Below are 17,056 nucleotides of genomic sequence, written 5' to 3'. Positions count from 1 at the left end.
CTCACCGTGCAGAGCACCTCCCTGGGGGTCTGCTCACGCCTGGGGAGGAAGAGCCAGGCCTGGGTGGAACCTCTCAGGCAGAGCCCACCAGGGCCACGCTTGGGCGGGCCAGCACCTAACACCTACAGATACAATAGAGGTAGACTCTTGTTAAAAAAAAAAAGAAAGAAAAAAAAAGTTTATTGGTGACGTTCAAGAAGAGGGCCGCGGGTGAGTGGGCTGTGGGCTGGAGGCAGGAGGCTACGTGGGCTGCCCCACCTCATCCTCCCGCTGCATCTGGGTGATCAGCTGTTGCCGCTCAGCCGCCTGGCGCATGCGCATCATGACGAGGCTCTCATAGTCCCTCTCGGACAGCACTGAGCCCTGGGGGACAGAGGGGACCGGGGGACGGTCAGGGCAGCAGGGTGCAGCCCCCCCACTCCAGACTTGGAGGACTGGGCCTAGGCAGAACTACATCCTGAGTCAAGGAGTGAGGCTGCCCAGTACTTCTCCGCGGGTTCTCCTCCCACCCATCACAAGCAGCCCCCAGGCCTTCCATCAACAGTCAGCCCTGCTCCATCTTCTCGGGCTGAATCACTGCGTGCGCCAGCCAGGCCCTGTCTCCCTTCATTTCCTCCTCGCCCTTTATTTGTCACTCCTTTCGGCCACCCGTGGCTCGGGCTTCTCACAGGTTTCCAGCGAAGGCGCTGTCAGAGGGGCAGGAGAGCACCGCCCCCTCCCCGCGGTCTGGCTCCTGCCAGGACAGAGAAGGGAGCCCTGCCCTAGACGCAGGCTCGGCCAGCCCCCGCACTAGAAGGAGAAACAAGCATGAGGCCACCCGCCTCCTAAAAATACACACCAGGGCTGCAGGAGGGCAGGGCCCAGTGCCGCCTTTTATGATCTTGCCAGCGCAGTGCAGGGGATTAAAGAGTGCTCTATGTTCATAATCAAAAGAATAATAAACAACCAACCCAACGCGCCAGTGTTGGGTGGAGAGGCAGCTCTCCAGTGGAGCTCAGATCCACCCACCCCACACCCTGATAAGGTCTGCAGTGGGAACGAAATCACTTCTCCCGTCGGTACAGCTGAAGCTTTGTGAAGTGTGAAGCCCACCTGAGTTGGCACAGAAGGGAGCCAGGCCAAGGGGGCCGCGGAGCAGAGCCAGTCGCTGAGCCCTGTTCTGTGGCAGACCCAGCGAGTGCACGCTCACGGAGTAAGTTCAGTGGTCAGTGACCTGGGGAATGTGACGGGAGTGACTGGGGTTGAGATGCCAGACCCTGGCCAACTGGTTTGAAGTAAGGGCTGTACAGAACCAGGAAGTGTGACTCAGCCCAGATCCCCCTGCTTCTCTGACAGTGCCAGCCTCCTTGTCTGTCCCAGGCTGCGGCAGCTCCGAGGACAGCAGCCCTCCCAGCCAGGCCCACCTACCTAAGCTTGGCCCAGGGCACCGCTGACAATTCAGGGCAGCCCCATGTGGCCCAACGCTTTCCACGGAGGAGGGACCCCAAAGAAGGCCCAGGTGGCCCAAGGCAGGATAGGAGGCAGCAGGACCGGGGCCCTCAACTGCTCTCTCCTGCCCTGAGGCTATGGGAGTAAATCCGGGAAGATGAGGAACCGCCAGACTGGCTGTCAGGCCTCAGGCCAGGGGAGAGCAGTCCTCCCTCCCCAAGGTAAGGCTGCTCTGCAGAGCGATCTTCAGAGTCACCCCGGCGTGCCCTGAGCCCAGCCGTGGGAGGAGCCAGCCCTTTACAGGCATGGGGCTGCTTCCCGTTAACACACCCTGTACCCCTTCCTTCTCATACCTTCAGGCTTGGCTAAGGAGGGCCTGTCACAGGCCCCAGGACTGAGTCACCCACACTAGTGACAGGTCTCTCTTCCTTCCCCAACAACTGTTCCACATGCCTGCCTTTCAATTAATTCCCACCCTCCTTGAGCTCCTCCCTCCCGGACACTTGGGGGGCGGGAGGGGGGTTGGGGATCCAGGCCCATGGGCTAGGGCCCCAGGCAGAGAGGCTGTGGGGGGAAAAGGGAGCAATGTGGTGACGCACAAAGCAGGGCTGCCCCCAGAGAGTCCTCAGGGGAATCTGAGGCTCCCCAGTGCCCTGGGGTGTTGGCCCCAGCTGGCCCAATCCCGGCCCGCGGATGCTGCAATTACCTAAGAGCATGACACCCAGCTTCCCACCTGACTGAGTCACCTGAAAACAACACATCCCCACTGCCACACACCGGCACAAACAGCCAAGCCACTAATCAAGAGTCCGGGAGCTGCGGCGGAGAGAGGCTGGGTGAGCTCGGGCCCACCCGGAGCGGCCGCCGCCGGGGCAGCAGTCCAGGCGGCCCTAGCACCGAGATCCATCTCCGGCACCCCGGCGGGGCTGCCAGCACTCCGACTCCAGTAAGTGCTGCTGCTTCCTCTTGGCGGTTTTCCCCACTGCCCGATCAAGTAACCAGGCCGCTCCTGTCCCTCTGGGAAACTCCTGTCGCCAGGAACTCCCACCTTTCTGCTCTCCCGGACAAAAGCACCCTCTTCCCAGGACCTCTTGCCACCGTCCAAGATGCTGGCCAAAAGTCTATGCTTCTAGCCCACTAGGGCTGTCCCCTGGCTCTTGCCAGTCACTGCTCCAGCGGGGACCTAATGGTCCCCAGCTACTCTTGAACTGGGCTGCTGAGGTACCAGGCTCGTCTGTTGGCTCCCCTGGGTGCCATGGAGGCCTGGCGGAAAGGCTCCTTCCGCAATGCCTCCTTCTTCAAGCGGCTGAGCCTAGGGCGGCCGAGGCGACTCCGGCGACAGGGCAGTGTGCTCAGCCAGGCAAGCACGGCTGGCGGGGATCACGAGGAATACAGCAACCGAGAGGTCATCCGGGAGTTGCGAGGGCGGCCGGATGGCCGGCGCCTGCCCCTGTGGGGGGATGAGCAGCCCCGGGCCACCCTGCTGGCCCCACCCAAGCCTCCCCGCCTCTACCGAGAGAGCTCCAGCTGCCCCAACATCCTGGAGCCCCCCGCTGCCTACACCGCTGCCTACTCGGCCACCCTGCCCTCGGCGCTCTCCCTGGCGGGCACCTTCCACCACTGCTCTGAGGACAACCTTCTGGACACTCCCTCCTTCCAGGGGACACCTGCTCCAGACCTCAGTGATCCCTTCTTCTCCTTCAAAGTGGACCTGGGGATTTCACTTCTTGAGGAAGTTCTACAGATGCTGAGGGAGCAATTTCCGAGTGAACCTGGCTTCTGAATGGGGTGCGGGTGGGCAGAGGTGGGGTAACTGGAAGAGCCGGAAGCCTGGAAAGAGGGTGCAGCTGCAGATTAAGAAAAAGGTAGGGATAGGAATCCAGGATCCTGCCTGCCCTCCGGGTCCTGAACAGTCCTCCACATCACCCCGGAGCGGAGGGACAAAAGGACAGAGGCAAGCTGGAAATGCTGTGGAGGGGGCACTTGCTGGCAGGAGCCCTGAAGGCAGTTGGCTAGGCTGGGAAAGGGAGGCCACGCCTGTAGCCACAGGGACGGGGCAGAGGCCAGCAGAGGGGGATGGCAGCACAAGGGGTCTCAGGGAGCGGAGGCCAGGCAGACTGTGCGGGTCGGACAGGTGCCCTGCACCAGCCCCTCTGGAGCCACTGTTCATAGACATCACAGGACAGGACTAGACAAAAGTGGTCCCCCCCACTAGCTACATGTGGCTGTTCACATTGAAACTAAGTAAAATTAAAAATTTAGTTCCTTGGTTGCACTAGCCACGTTTCAAATGTCCAACAGCCACACGTGACGAATGGCTACCACATTGGACAGTGCGGGCTGAACATGAACATCACTGGAGAAAGCCCTAGTGGGCAGCATGGGTCTAGGCCACAGCCTGGAGCCACGAGGGCCACGGTGGGCGAGGGGGACAACCAGGCCCTGCAGGGGAAGGGAGGGACTGGCAGAGTAGGAAGAGCGAGGCAGGTAGAGGTGCAGAGTACAACTCGGGGAAGGCCAAACAAATCATTTGCCGAAGGGACAAGAGAGACAAGCTGCCAACGCTGCTGCCCAGAGCACGCCCTGAGCCCGAGGAAGGAGGCTCTAGGGACTGCCAGCCAGAGGCACAGGGGTGCTTGGGGGAGTTCCCACAATTATTAGTGATGGGAACCCTTGGGAAATGTAGCAGAAACAGTGGCAGATTTCCCTTTCTGCCCCAAGAGCATAGGAGAACCAGATCAGGGGATGGACACAAAACTCGTGGCTGTTACTGTGAAGAAGCGCAGCGGGTCTCCAGAATTCTCCACCAGGATTGGGGAGCTCTGCCTTGCCCGGACCCCCTGATGATGGGGGCCTGCCACCCAGGGCCGAGCCCACTGGTCAAGGCCAAAGGCTGTGCCAGTGCTCCCAGCTTGTAGCCTGGCCAGAAGACTTGAAACCAGAACCACACTGGCTGGTCACGTGGTTCTGACACGCTAGGCCTCTCCAAGCCTGGCAGAGGGGGAGAGAAGCTTCGACGCACGCTGCTTGCATACCCAAGCCTATGGCCTCCCTCCTCCCTCCTCTGCGCGGATTTGCGGAGTTGAAAGCCTCCCCACCAGATGCAGGAGAAAATGAATAAAGTTGTTTGTAACATGGCCTATGGAGTGTCATCTGGGGCTGTGAAATGCTGGGACTTAACAGCAGGGAACGAGGTCTCTAAAGAAGGGCTCCGACCCGTTCATCTTTCTCCTCTGCCCAGGATCTGGGCCACACTCCCAGGGAGCTTCCCGTCCTCCCAGCCAGCTGAGGAGCGCACAGGAGAGCAGGGGTGGCGTGGCTGAGGCAATGAGAGCAAAGCCCTGCGGACCCCCAGGGACCCTCTCCCCCACGGGTCGGGCTGTGAGCATGGCAGCCTGAGACTCCCGCACAGATCCGCAGGCCATTTCAGAGAAGGGACAGCTCTGGGCCCGAAGGCTCTCTGTCCCGCCAAAGTGGGGTGGTGTAACCAGGGCCAGGTGCGCGCGTGTGCAGGTGCCGAACAGAACGCCTCACGCAGCCGTGAGGACCAAGAGCCAGCGCACAGGCGGCGCCCCAGGGCCAGCAGGGGAGCCAGTGCTAATGCTGAGGGATTTGGCCTCTTGACGGTAGGCCCCTGCCGGGGCAGCCCCGGACACACCTGGAGAACCAAACCAGAGCCGGGTAGCAAGCAGCTGCTCACACTGCCTGCCCCTTCCTTCCCTGCGGCACCAGGCAGTCAAAGTGCCCAGTGCTTCACACCACAACCAAGCAGCCCATGGGCCAGGAAAGCCCCTCTGGGCGATGGTGGGAGCCCCAGGCGGAGACCAGGGGACATGGAGGGAAAGGAAGGTCTAAGAATTCTGTGCGGGGTGGGGTCCTGGCACTCAGAGACAGAAAGAGTCAGAACAGAATCCCAGTCCTGTTCAGGTTGGCAAACCTGCCAATCTCACTCTGCTCCTGACGACCTGGATTTGGGAGGAAAGGGCCCTGAGCAGAGCCCAGACAGGAAAAGGTCCCTCAAACCCTGAGCAGACCCAGCTGAGGGAGGTGTGGTTCCTTACCTGTGACAGTCCTGGGTGGCTAGGGCCCCCCACATCCTGGGGCCGTCCCTCCAACCAGGAAATCTTCAGAGGGTTATCGACCAGGCCCACTTCATTTTGGACAGCCAGCTCCTGCCAAACACAGTACCCAGTCCTTGGTCCCATGGCTCCAATCAGCCATAAAGTGGCTCTCTCTACACCCGCAAAAAGAATCAGAACCAGCACTCTCATCCTCCAGGCAAAACCAAGCAACCTTCACACAATGACAGGCTGAAGCTTTGACCCTCCTCATGGGTGAGTGGGGGCTACGAGCCTTCTAACTGGGGAGTGGGGGGAGAGGCAAAGCATGACTGGAGGCATGTCAGCTTCCAAAGGAAGGGAGAGGGTGTGGAGCCAGGCAACAAGAAACAGAGTCGGTCTATGCTCTCCTTCATCCCCAGAGCATTCTCCCGCCCTTACCTTCACCCGCTGTGCCTCTACTCCCAGGAATCGGCGGGGGGAGGCCCTCTGGGAGTGTGGATACCTAAGCTCAGAGGGCCCACAGTACTGGCTCCCTACTCTGGAATAGTGGGGCCACCATGGCCCCCCAAAGCCTCCCACAGCACTCACCGCAGCCTTGATGGTTGCAAACTCCACCACGGCAGTGCCAGCCTTCTTACTGGAAAGCACCAGGTGGAGCACCTCTCCATACTGTGAGGACAAGGGGGTCCCAGTAAGCATGGCTCAGCCTTCGGGAGCAAGACAAGTTTGGGTTGGCCTGAGGCCTGCCGGGGCATTTTTGGCTGGGGGATAATGCTTTGTTGCTAAGTTCCCAGAGAGGGATCAGAGATGGGAAAGAAAGGAGATTTTTGCTGGGATGCGGAAGGATGGCAAAGGAGAGCAGGGCAAAGGACTGAGGACTCAGACTGCCACCAAAGGTGGGGAGGGGGATGGGGCTTCTGTGCCAAGTGCCCACCTTGTCTCTCCCCACACACTCCAGATGGCAAGGGCTAGAGCAGGGCAGGGAAGGCGACACAGGCCTGAGGGTACATGGCAACCCAGGGACCAGAGGGCCGTAGCTGGGGAAAGCCTCTAGGCTGCCCTACAGTCTGTGAGGCAGAAAACGTTTAGGCATGGAGATTTGGGGTTTTGGCTGAGATGTAGACAGAGATGGTAAAGAGGGAAGGCAGCAGGGCAGACCTTCTGGAAAAGCTGTAGGAGGACATCTCTGGAGTAGCCGCCTTTTGACTCATCTTCTTTCTTGCACTTCCATTTTAGCTGAAAAGACATCAGTGAGCACCACCATTCAACTCTGACCTCAGCCTGAACTGTCCCAGCGCCGAACCTGAGCTTTACACTCTGAGCGACACTCATGGTCTTCCAGGCACTTGTCATCTAGGAAGCGCCACCAAAAATATGTGTTCCGCTTGAAAATGGACAGGGAGGGTGGCATGCTCACCGGAAGCCGCACTTCCGGCCCCATGAGATGCTCCCCTTCCAGGGCTTCTGGGGAGTGCTGCCTAGCAACCGCCAGGGCTAAGGGGGCCTTTCGGGGTGAGCTCTGAGAGGCCGGCCCGATCCCCAGGCAACGGGAGGATGGAAGGATGTGGGTGGTAGTGCTGGCTCCCAGAGGCCCAGCATCCCCGCCAGAACCCCTTGAGCCCCCAGAAGCATCTGTTCTTGCTGACAAGAGGTAGTGTGCAGTGGCTCATGGATCCCACAGGGGGTTTAGCTTGGGAGTTTAGCTTTAGCTCACCTTTAGCTTGGGGGTTCCTCTGCCTTCAGGATTTTCTGCCTTTCCTAAAAATTTTTGGAAAATTAGCAAGGTAGAATAGGAGGGAGCCAGCAGGTTCTCTAAAGGAGACACAAAGACCTATAAAAGGTCACTCCTTACCAAAGGCAGTATCTGCCCTCCCTGCTGATGAGCTTGGTGGGGAAGGTAGAGGCAATCCCACCCCCAACCAGAGGAGCTGCCACCTCAGGGGCGGTCTGCCCGGCTGCCTGCTGAAGGCCACGATTAGCACTCTGCCAATAAAGGTTGAGACAGAGGTGCAAACGCCATAGTTCTACTGAAACAAAGTATCCCAGAGCCTTTCCTCTACTGATCTGCTCTAAAATAGAGCCAGCTCTGCTTAGGACTCAGACAAACAGGGCCAAGAGATCTCAGGCAAAGTGAAAAACAAATAGGCCCCAGAGAAGTGGTGGGAAGAAGGGACAGGTGGTGTATGTCTGAGTCAGGTGGCCCCAGGGTTGCAAGCAGGTGGAAGCCTCCAGAGCAACTCCACCAAGCAGCCAGTGTGCCTGCTCTGGGCATTTGGAGCTGCCTCAGAGGGGAGGTGGTGGAAGTGAGAGACGCTTACCTCTCAACCTCTGCTCCCGTTCCTGGCGTATCTGCTCCTGGATCAGCCTCTGCTGTTCCTCCAGCTGCCGGGAACCCTCTTCCCGAAGGCGTTCAATCTGCAGAGCAGGGTTGGGGGGAGTGACAATTCTGTGCAGATCCAATTCCAGGTTGGCTCACCTTTGAAGGTCCCTGGGAGGCTCCACCTGCAAGCTAGGGCTCAGCAACCTGTGGGTTGGACAGATTACCCAGATCCCACAGAAGAGGGAAAGGGCATGCCATCCGCAGCCACGAAGGCCACCGAGGCCCACTCTCCTCCTTTTCCTGCAGATAGATTTAGGCTGGCACGCCTGGACGCTCACCTCCTGCTCCAATGTCCTGGTGCTCCGGCTCTCCTCCTCCTCCTCACTGCCATGGGCCTGGGCCTGCCGCTCTCGGGCCTCCAGGTCTGGGCACAAGAGTTGAATGACCCAATGTCTGCAGTTTCTACATGGCCACAGCCTGCCCAAAGTCTCACGCAGGATGAAACCATAGAGTAGCTCCACCCCCTCCCTCCATGCCCATGTGCTCCCAAGTTAGCCTTTGTTGAGAACAGTCAGAGCAGAGATGAAGCATAGGCTCCAGCTGAGTGGCCGGGGTCTGGAAGAGTTACATCAGCTCCCGCTGACCAAGCTGGTTCTCCGATCAGTGAACAGGGTGTGGGTGGGTGCTTATGTCAGCAGCCCAGGGTCATGTGGCAGGGACGCCGAGGGTGGAGCTGCTGGCCTGCTCCTGTGGTTTGGCACCACAACCTGGCCTCAGCCTTGGCGGTGATGCTTCTCCCACCACAGAGATCAAGTCCCCACCGTCTCCTTTACCTCCCTCTCAGCTCACATTTACCAAGCCTCACTTTGGACCTGACTCTGGTGGCTCCTACAGGCATGGCAGAGTCTGTGTGAGGACCTCACACCATGTCCTGGAGCCCTTCCCACCTTCCAAGAGAAAGCTGCTTGTGGCCTGAGGCCAGGCCAGCTGCTGTGACAAACCCTCCTCTCGGGCCTGGCACGCACAGCTTTCTTCTCTGGGCACTTTACTCACCTAGAATCACCAGGGTTTTTTGTTTGTTTTTGACAGCAAGGTGGATGTACTGGGATGGTATATGTACATATTAAATATGTGGATGTCAAATAGGCAAGAAGAAGGGGAGAAAAATTGGGTAAAGACTGCCTGGAACATCTTATTGCAGTGATGAAAATGTTCTCAAACTGATTTATAGTCATAGTTGCACCATTTGGGAAATTTACTCAAAACCACTGAATTATACACTTGAAATGGGTAGATGTTATGATATTCAAAATACACCATAATAAAGCTTTAAAAAAAAAAAAAAGAATGCCTGGCCCTATTTGGATTCTTCTGAGGGGACTCCACAGAGTGAAAGCTCTGTGCAGAAGTGAGGCTGGGACGCATCAAAAGACCCAGGACGGCATGCTGAACAAGAACACAGACTCTGCTCACAGTGCGTGGTTAACTCCAGCAAGTTCTTATCCTTTTTGTGCCTTAGCTTCTTTATCTATAAAGAATGGATTTAGTAATACCTACCTCCTTGGATAGTTGTGATAATTAAAGGAGGCTGTAAAGCCTCTGTCACAACGCTAGCTGGTAGTAAATCTAGTCACTGTTGTTATTCCTAATTGTGTCCTTTAAGACCCATCCCTGATAGCAGGGCTCTGCCCAGACCTGGAGCCAAAAAGCTCTGAGGTGCTAGAATTATAGCTCCAGGAAGAAAGGTGAGGGGCTGCATGAAAATGGCCCAGGGAAACCAAAGGCCACCCAGCACCACGATGTCACCTACCAAGCTTCACTTTCTTCCTTCTCTCATCAAGTTTCTGGGTCCTCTCTGCTGCCTGCTTCTTGGCTTTCCTGACCTTGTCATATGCAGCCTGGCAGGAGAAAGGAACACCGAGGAGCAGTCAGCTTGAGGACAAGCCTGGAGCCCAGCCATGTAGCCCAAGAGCCGTCAGGAAGCAGCCTGGCGACCAGGACTCAGGCTGGGGCAGCAAGGACTGTGCCGCAGGGCAGAGTACAGGGGACTGAGGCCGAGGGGCCACAGTGGTGTCTAACCACAGGGACAATCAGATAGAGGAGGATGAGCTTACCCTGGCTGCAGCATCGGTCAGTACCTCCAAGGCCTGAGAAAGCTGGTGGAAGAGCTCAGCTAAAAATATGGATCAAGAAAGAGAGAGGACAAAAATGAAGTCAGGGGCGCCTGGGTGGCTCAGTCAGTTAAGCATCTGCCTTCAGCTCAGGTCATGATCCCAGGGACCTGGGATCAAGCATCGGGCTCCCTGCACCGTGGGGAGTCTGCTTCTTGCTCCCCCTCTGCCCCTTCTCCTGCTCATGCTCTCTCTTTCGCTCACTCTCTCTCAAATAAACAAATATAATCTTAAAAAAAAAAAAAGAATAAGGAAGTCGGGCTTGATGACGGTGTGCTCCCTCAGAAAAGCACCTCAAAGAAGCCACGGGCTGGCAGGAAGGCCGACATCAGCAGATGATGGACCAGCAAAGGAATGGGGGTGTACAGGCAACTGACCAGACGCCCCTCACATGCAAAGTGCAGGTTTGGGGCTGCGCACCCAAAGCCAGGCTGCCTGTGCGCGCCAGCACTCCCCAGCACGCACACGGGAGCGGAGATGGGGAAGACACCACGTCCACGTGAGCAGGTCTCACCTTCCCACACCTGGAGAGTCTCACCTGCTCTGGGATTATCCGGATTTTTGTCTGGGTGGCAGGAGAGGGCCTTCTGCCTATATGCCTTCTTCACCTGGAAGAGCCAGAAGATGTGGTTATTCACTCTCTCACCCCAGGACAGAGGAAAATCTCACTAACGAGATAAAGGGAATCCAGGGAGTGCTCCCCCGCGCTAAAAGAGAGGCTGCTGGCTCCCACGCGGAAACAGTCACCTCACAACCTCTGAGGAGCTTTGCAGGGGAGGAGGCAAAAGCCATGGAGGGAGCTGACTGCTGTCCTGCAGCAGGGAAGCTGGGCCTACTTCCTGCTGAGCACCAGTCTCACCACAGACGATGTAGAAGGGCTCCTGGCAGGGGCAGGTTTCTTCACAGCCACCTGGAAACAGGCACTCACGCACTCTTGGTGGGCATGTAAACTGGGGCACCCTTTCCGGAAGAAAATTTAGCCATACGAGTTTTAAAATGTATTTGCCCTCTGATCACTCCTAGGAATTTGGACTTGTAGAAGTATCCCAAAGCAAACATACAAAGATGTCCACTGCACCACTGTGTGTTTATTTTTTTTTAAGTTTTTTTTTTTTTTTTTAAAGTAGGCTCCCGCCCAGCATGGAGCTGAGTGCAGGGCTCGAACTCATAACCCTGAGATCAAGACCTGGACTGAAGAGTCAGACACTTAACCGACTGAGCCACCCAGGCACCCCTAAAAGATTTTAAGTAATCTCTACACCCAATGTGGTACTCAAACCTACAACCTCGAGATCAACAGTCACATGCTCCACCGACTGAGCCAGCCAGGCACCCCTGCAGGAAAGTTTATATTAGATCAGCACCCACTAGAACGAACCAAAATCTCCATCAACAGAGAGACCCATTAAAAATACTACGATTGGGATGCCTGGGTGGCTCAGTCGGTTAAGTGGCTGCCTTCAGCTCTGGTCATGATCCCAGGGTCCTGGGATCGAGTCCCACATCGGGCTCCTTGCTCAGCAAGGAACCTGCTTTTCCCTCTGCCTGCCACTCCCCCTGCTTGTACTCTCTCTCTCTCTCTCTCTAGCAAATCAATAAATAAAATCTTTAAAAAAAAATACTATGATAGACAGAAGTCTATATGTGCTGACTAGAAAGATCTTCAAGTCATCATCTCAAGCAAAAGAAAAAAAAATTTAACTCTGTATGACGACAGATGTTAACTAGATTTTTTTGTAGTGATGGTTTTGAATATATACAAATACCAAATCATTATGTTATACCCCTGAAACTAATACAATGTTATATGTCAATTATGCCTCAAAAAAAATTTTTTTTCAAGGTACAGTGCATGAAAAAAAATAAGACTTAGAACAGTATATATAATATCACTTTAAGATTTAAAATAAATAAAAGAACTATAAATAGAGATACTTGGGCATGTGCATAGCCTTTGGCTTCTTTTTTTTTTTTTAAGATTTATTTATTTATTTTAGAGAGAGAGTAGGGGAAAGGGGCAGAGGGAGAGAGAAACTCAAGCAGAACCCAGCCCCCCGCCCCCCCGCACCATGGAGCCAGATGCAGGGTTCGATCTCACGACCCTGAGATCAGACCTGAGCCGAAACCAAGAGTCAGATGCTTAACCGACTACACCACCCAGGTGCCTGTTTTCTTTTTTATTAGAAACTTATGAGAAAAAAAGTTTCTTATAAGAAACCTAACAGTGGTTTCCTTTAGAGAGAGGCTGAAGATGGAGGGGAGGGAAACATTTACTTCTTATTTAAAAAAATTTTGTTTTGCCTCGCATCGGGCTCCCTGCTCAGCAAGGAGCCTGCTTCTCCCTCTCTGCCACTCCCCTTGCTTGTGCTCTCTCACTCTCTGTCAAATAAATAAATAAAATCTTAAAATAATAATAATAATAAAAGGTATTTTTTTAAAAATATTTTATTTATTTATTTGACAGAGAGACAGAGAGCAAGAGAGGGGACACAAGCAGGGGGAGTGGAGAGGGAGAAGCAGGCCTCCCGCTGAGCAGGGAGCCCGATGCAGGGCTCGATCCCAGGACCCTGGGATCACGACCTGAGCCAAAGGCAGACACCTAACGACTGAGCCACCCAGGCACCCCATAAAAGATATTTTTTTAAAGTATCTCTACACCCAGTGTAGGGCTTGAACTCACAACCCCGAGATCAAGAGTCGCATGCTCCACCGAGCCAGCCAGGTGCCCCCATTTACTTCTTATTTTATACTTTTCTGTAGTTCAAGTTTTCAAACCTTAAACAGGTCTTATTTTATTATCATTTTTTGTTGTCTCTTGGTGGGGAGGTTATGGTCCATCTTAAGTTTTTATCTTGTATCTCTGAATTAAAAAGAAAAAAGATTATTTCCTATGTTAGTAAAAATAAACAAACGTAGCCACCAAAATTCTCTATCATCTATTGCGCACTCAGCTGTTTTAAAGACAAGGCAGAGCACAAAATCCCAGAATCGCCTCTGGTTCCTGAGGCCTTGCCCTCACTTCTGCCTGCATACCTTACCTGCCACTCAAACCTGCTGTGAGGAGGAGCCTCTGGACCCAGAACTTCCTCAAGTAGCTAAGCCAACTGGCTTTCTAGGCTTCTCAGAGGAAACCAATAAATACTTCTACCCAAAGCTGCTAAGTAAGGGCTTTCAGAGGCAAGCAGCCAGCACCAAGGGCGGACGTGTGGACAGGTGCCTCACTCCACTACCACCTCCAGGCCCAAGGAGGGTGGGCAGCCACCTAGCCCAGGACCTCTAGGGTGTGCTGCCACCTGCTGGGCTACAGCGGGCACTACATCTTCACCAGCCTGGGCGACCAGCCCATCAGGCTCTTGGGGCGCTCCTGGCTCAGCCCAGGAGACAGAATCCACTCCCAGGACAGGCCTTGTGCAGCCAGAGTGTAGATGTGCCTTCCTACACTCCCACCTTCCCAATCAGCTACCTGTGCTCACCTGGCCCACCTGCTTGCCTCTCCAACCCAATCTAGCTTTTCACCATTAAAAAATAACATCCAGCTCTGGTTTCACTATTAAAAAATTAATAATAAGAGAAGAGGTAATAGTTTTATATACAGTTTGCAACTGAAACATCACCTTTACTCTTTCAGCCCCTTATCAATCATTTTTTTCTCCTTCTTTCTTTTGCCTCCTACCTGTGCCCCTGGCTTCCTTTCTTTTTCATTTAAAACTAAGCCTTTATTATATATTCTTTATATATTAGGGTCCTTTATTTGTTTTTCTTCAATAAGTAAAACAATACTGATGTTCTTTCCCCAGTTCCCCAACTCTCTCTTCAAGGTTCGAGCATTAACTGGATGGTGGGTAGCCTTTTAAACCTTCCTCCTTGATCATACCAGCAAATAGGGCTCTTTTGAATTTTGTTTCTGCCTCTCTCCCACTCCTCTCTCTTTGGTGAAAAAAAGAGGCAGGGAGAAGAGGGTGTCTGTCACCTCAACGTGAAAGCTGCCTGCCCTCAGAATGGACTTCTTCAGGACCAGGATGAGGGCTGTGGCCTACTGATGTTGGGGCTTTTGAGGAACAGCTTCTTTTGTATCATGGGATTACTTAAAAGTATTATATGTTCACTTTTGTAAATCTGAAAGAAAGGGAGAAAGGGGGCAAGATGGACCGGTAAAAAAGCAAGATAGAAGGAGCATGGCGGGGGGACGCCTGGGTGGCTCAGTCGGTTAAGCGTCTGCCTTCTTAAGCGTCTGCTTTCGGCTCAGGTCAGGATCCCAGGGTCCTAGGATTGAGCCCCGCATCGGGCTCCCTGCTCAGCGGGAAGCCTGCTTCTCCCTCTCCCTCTGTCCTCCAGCTTGTGCTCTCTCTCTCACTCTCTATCTCAAATAAATAAATAAAATCTTTAAAAGAAAGAGTAAAGGAGAGAGAGAGAGAGCACAAGCAGGGGGAGCAGCCGGCAGAGGGAGAGGGAGGCTCCCCGTAGAGTAGGGAGCCCGATGCGGAACTCGATCCCAGGCCCCTGGGACCATGACCTGAGCCAAAGACAGACGCTTAACCAACTGAGCCACCCAGGTGCCCCTCTTTTTTTTTTTTTCTTTTTTGAGAGAATGCTTTATGGACTTTATTCTAAAGGAATAATATTAAAGTATATTGTTGTGTGTTTTATAATTCATTTTGGATGTTCTATATCAGAAAACTGGTTTTTGTTTTTGTTTTGTTTTGCGACACACACCTTAGAGTCCAGGTGCTTGTGGGACCTGAGTTGTGTTTAAGTATTTATTTTTAAAAAATCATGTCTCCATTTGTACTTAAGCACTATTCTCTTGTGCATAGGTGAATATTTGCAATTATGTTTCATGTTGGGCATTCTGCTGCAAAACCATAAAAAAGGGGACACAGAAACAAACAAAAAAGAAAACTGTTTTTGTTTTACTTACATAGGGAAACAAATTGTTCAAACTGAAAAAAATTAATTATGTAATAATGGGAAATTAATCTATATATATCAGTTTGCTTCCTTATCAATTCTCTTTCCAGAATCTGTTCCTTGGACAAATGTCTATTAACAGTCTCATCAGATCTTTTTTTTTTTAAGTAACAGTATAACTAGACCTAGGTTACCTCCATCTGCATGGACCCCATCTTACCCCTGCCCTTCCAGCTCCATACTCCCCAAATTTACAACTAAATACAATTGCCCTAATCAAATTGATATATCGGAACCCCCACTCCCTCGAGGCCTGGCCTGGACCTCAATTTCCAAACCATCCTTTAAAGATATAAGGGGCTGATCATTCTGTATTTCAAGATCCTATCAGAAAAAATTACCAGTCTCATGCACTGGCTGGTTATTAGCAAGAAGAGAGGTAAGGCCAGAAAGTCAATGTCAGGAGGGTATTCATTTCCAAGGAGGGGTATCTAAAGGCTGTACTGAGAGCCCTTCAGTACAGCACTGAATCTACCCCACCTCCTGGGTCCACTGATGGAATATCTAGGAATAAAGAGGCTGAACTGGAGTTGGGGATATAGAAAAAAATCAGGTTATTTCCCTGATATTGAAGAGGAAGGACACTGTTTAGCAAGGAAGATGGCTGTGAAAACAATGAACTACATTATTTTATGTGATGCCGTAAAAGTGCTCCATGAGAATGAAAACACAGAAATAAATCCACAATTACATGGTCAATTAATCTTTGACAAAGGAGGAGTAAATATAAAATGGGGAAAAAGTCTCTTCAACAAATGGCCACATGTAAAAGAATGAAACTGGAGGGGGGCCGGGGTGGCTCAGTCATTAAGCATCTGCCTTCGGCTCAGGTCATGATCCCAGGGTCCTGGGATCGAGCCCCGCATCGGGCTCCCTGCTCCACTGGAAGCCTGCTTCTCCCTCTCCCACCTCCCCTGCTTGTGTTCCCTCTCTCGCTGTGTCTCTCTCTGTCAAATAAATAAATAAAATCTAAAAAAAAAAAAGAATGAAACTGGAGCACTTCCATTCACCATACCCAAAAATTCAAAATGGATTAAAGACCTGTATGTGAGACTTGAAACCATAAAAATCCTTGAAGAGAGCACAGGTAATAATCTCTCTGACATCAGCTGTAGCAGTATTTTTCTAGATATATCTCCTGAGGCAAGGGAAATAAAAGCAAAAATAAACTATTGTGACTATATCAAAATAAAAAGTTTCATGGGCGCCTGGGTGGCTCAGTTGGTTAAACGTCTGCCTTCGCCTCAGGTCGTAATCCCAGGGTCCTGGGATCGAGTCCCACATCAGGCTCCCTGCTCAGCGGGGAACCTGCTTCTCCCTCTCCCTCTGCCTGCTGTTGTGCCTACTTGTGCGCTCTCTCTCTCTCTGTCAAATAAATAAATAAAATATTTTTAAAAAAATTAAAATAAAAAGCTTCTTCACAGTAAAGGAAACAACAAAACTAAAAGACAACCTACTGAATAGGAGAAGATATTTGCAAATGACATATCCAATAAAAGGTTAGTATCCGCGGCACCTGGGTGGCTCAGTCGGTTAAGCAGCTGCCTTCGGCTCGGGTCATGATCCCAAGGTCCTGGGATAGAGCCCCGCGTCGGGTTCCCTGCTCAGTGGAGAGCCTGCTTCTCCCTCTCCCTCTGCCTGTCTCTCTGCCTACTTGTGCTCTCTCTCTATCTCTCTGTCAAATGAATAAATAAAATCTTTTTTAAAAAAAAGGTTAGAATCCAAAATTAAAGAACTTATAGAACTCAACACCCAAAAAATAAATATTTCAATTAAAAAATGGGCAGAAGACATGAACAGACATTTCTCCAAAGAAGACATACAGATGGCCAACAGACACATGAAAAGATGCTCAACATCATCAGGGAAATGCAAATCAAAACTATAATGAGATATCACCTCACACTGGTCAGAATGGCTAAAATCAAAAACACAAGAAACGGGTGCCTGGCTGGCTCAAACCATAGAGCATGCAACTCTTTTTTTTTTTTTTTTAAGCTTCTATTTATTTATTTGAGAGAGAGAGAGCATGAGAGAAAGAGAGCATGAGCAGGGGGTGGGGCAGAGGAAGAAGCAGACTCCCCAAAGAGCAGGAAGCCCGATCTGGG

At 52.5% G+C, this 17,056-nt stretch overlaps 2 protein-coding genes across 3 annotated transcripts in view; one reads left to right on the top strand and one right to left on the bottom strand.

Moving 5' to 3' along the window:
* Positions 1-147: 147 nt before the first annotated feature.
* The window catches only part of DNAJC17 (DnaJ heat shock protein family (Hsp40) member C17), a 42,143-nt gene continuing 25,234 nt past the window's right edge, over positions 148-17,056 (bottom strand). Inside the window, exons 2-11 of one of the 2 annotated variants that reach the window (XR_004914745.2) lie at positions 10,519-10,588; positions 9,924-9,982; positions 9,620-9,707; positions 8,148-8,233; positions 7,808-7,904; positions 7,204-7,247; positions 6,648-6,725; positions 6,078-6,196; positions 5,490-5,600; positions 148-363 (exon numbers count right to left, since the gene is read on the bottom strand). Coding sequence is in view for 1 of the 2 variants with exons in the window: in XM_036084246.2 (XP_035940139.1) it covers positions 241-363; positions 5,490-5,600; positions 6,078-6,158; positions 6,648-6,725; positions 7,204-7,247; positions 7,808-7,904; positions 8,148-8,233; positions 9,620-9,707; positions 9,924-9,982; positions 10,519-10,588 (837 nt within the window). In the remaining variant the exon portion in view is untranslated. The remainder of the gene's footprint in view (positions 364-5,489; positions 5,601-6,077; positions 6,197-6,647; positions 6,726-7,203; positions 7,248-7,807; positions 7,905-8,147; positions 8,234-9,619; positions 9,708-9,923; positions 9,983-10,518; positions 10,589-17,056) is intronic. The other variant, XM_036084246.2, reaches the window with a different exon arrangement.
* C8H15orf62 (chromosome 8 C15orf62 homolog) lies at positions 361-4,565 on the top strand. The gene is made up of 2 exons (XM_036084249.2): positions 361-1,192; positions 1,336-4,565. The coding sequence occupies exon 2, from the start codon at positions 2,684-2,686 to the stop codon at positions 3,209-3,211; it is 528 nt and encodes a 175-aa protein (XP_035940142.1). The 5' UTR covers positions 361-1,192; positions 1,336-2,683; the 3' UTR covers positions 3,212-4,565.

The sequence above is a fragment of the Halichoerus grypus genome, chromosome 8 (assembly GCF_964656455.1).
Source record: "Halichoerus grypus chromosome 8, mHalGry1.hap1.1, whole genome shotgun sequence".
In the NCBI taxonomy this organism is placed as follows: Eukaryota; Metazoa; Chordata; class Mammalia; order Carnivora; family Phocidae; genus Halichoerus; species Halichoerus grypus.
Note: the sequence above shows the minus strand (reverse complement) of the source record. Positions and strands in the feature narration are given on the sequence as shown.

Bases quoted from the DNA above. Each gene is read 5' to 3' on its own strand.
- C8H15orf62 (XM_036084249.2), top strand. From the start codon at position 2,684: ATGGAGGCCTGGCGGAAAGGCTCCTTCCGCAATGCCTCCTTCTTCAAG.